The sequence below is a fragment of the Acanthisitta chloris genome, unplaced genomic scaffold (assembly GCF_000695815.1).
Source record: "Acanthisitta chloris isolate BGI_N310 unplaced genomic scaffold, ASM69581v1 Scaffold43428, whole genome shotgun sequence".
In the NCBI taxonomy this organism is placed as follows: Eukaryota; Metazoa; Chordata; class Aves; order Passeriformes; family Acanthisittidae; genus Acanthisitta; species Acanthisitta chloris.
In genome coordinates, this window is record NW_008689449.1 from 1 (window position 1) to 1,372 (window position 1,372).

The window sequence follows — 1,372 nt, forward strand, 5'->3', positions numbered from 1 at the left end:
CCCCACCGCTTCCTTCCGTTTCGAGCATCCGCTGCGCCCACTTACCGGCCCTGCTTGGTGATGATCATCTCCGTCTGGTGCCGGTGAAATTTCAGCCAGAGTGGCCTGTTGCACAGGTAGACCTGAGCCTTGCCGGGAACTAGCCCCGGCTGGGTGGAGGAGAACTGGTAGAAAGGTGCCCCTTGGTAGGAATGGCCATACTGCTGAGGGTACGGGTAGCCCGCCGTGGGGTAGCCTTGCGGAGAAGAGTTGCTCAGGAGGCTGTTATAAGCTCCGTTGGTGATCACAGGATGGTGAGCCATGTAGCGGCTGGGGCTGGCGATGGAGAAGGCTGGGTGAGCAGGTCCATGCTGGCTGGGATAAGGGAACATGGTACTAGGAGCAGAGGCAGCAGACTGGGGCTGGCTGGACTGAGAGAGCAGATAGCGATCTGCAGCAGATCCATCGAAACTGTGACGAAGCTCAGAGACCCCGTCCAAGACGGGAGAGAGTTTATTTCTCTGGACGTCCCCTGGTGTGTCCTTGGAGTCAGGAAAATTGTCTGTATCTGACTGATTCGTCATCCCCCTGGTAATTTTTTTCAAAGGTGAACTTCTCTCCAGGTTGTCAGTGGTCGAGATAATGGGATGATCATGCAAGGCAAGCTCAGATCCGCCTGCATGTGGGTAACTGCTGCTCACATTGAGAAATTTCTTGGAGAGCATGATAGAGGGAGAAAGACAATGCTCCAGCTGCATAGCTCTAGCACCACAGTAATAACCCTTCAGTCCCTGGATCTGAAAGGGTTCCTTAGTATCAGAAGCTAGACATCCTGGGACCCTCACTAGGCAGAAAGCACTTCATCCACCAAATGCTTCCCAAACGTTTGATTTACTTTTTTTTTTTTTCCTCCCTTCCCTGGGAGAAGAGATTGGCCAATTGACACTATGCAGCAATCAGGAAAGACTCACTTTTGATCTTGCTGCTTGTGGAGAGGATGAAACGGCTTCTGCCATTGGTTAACCGCTGACAGTAATTTAATTAGATAGACATTAATTAGGATAATCACCTGGCTCCTGGTCGCGACGATCATGGCAAATTGAAGGAGATGATTTTATTGTGAGATAGAAGGAAGGGGAAGGGGGCAGGGAAGAGTGTGTTTGCTCTGAGAGCTCATTATTATGTGACCTTTCCAGCTTTTTTTTTTTTTTTTGACTACGGATGAAAAAATGAATCCAAACCCTGCTAATCCCCAAATATTGCGCGTGTCCCCCGCTTTTGTGCGTCAGGGAGGAGAGCGGGCGCTGGGGGCTCCGGGGACCGGCTGAGAGGGGCGCGCGGTGGGGCGACCACTGCCCTCAGCTCACCCCCGCGCTTCGTCCCCGGCGGGCGC

The 1,372-nt window shown here is 52.7% G+C and overlaps 1 protein-coding gene across 1 annotated transcript; it reads right to left on the bottom strand.

Annotated features, from left to right (window-relative positions):
• Positions 1-45: 45 nt before the first annotated feature.
• TBR1 (T-box, brain, 1) lies at positions 46-818 on the bottom strand (the record flags this gene model as incomplete). Its single annotated transcript, XM_009081390.1, has 1 exon — positions 46-818. A coding segment is annotated over exon 1 (692 nt), but the record flags the coding sequence as incomplete, so codon positions are not given.
• Between the last annotated feature and the right edge of the window lie 554 nt (positions 819-1,372).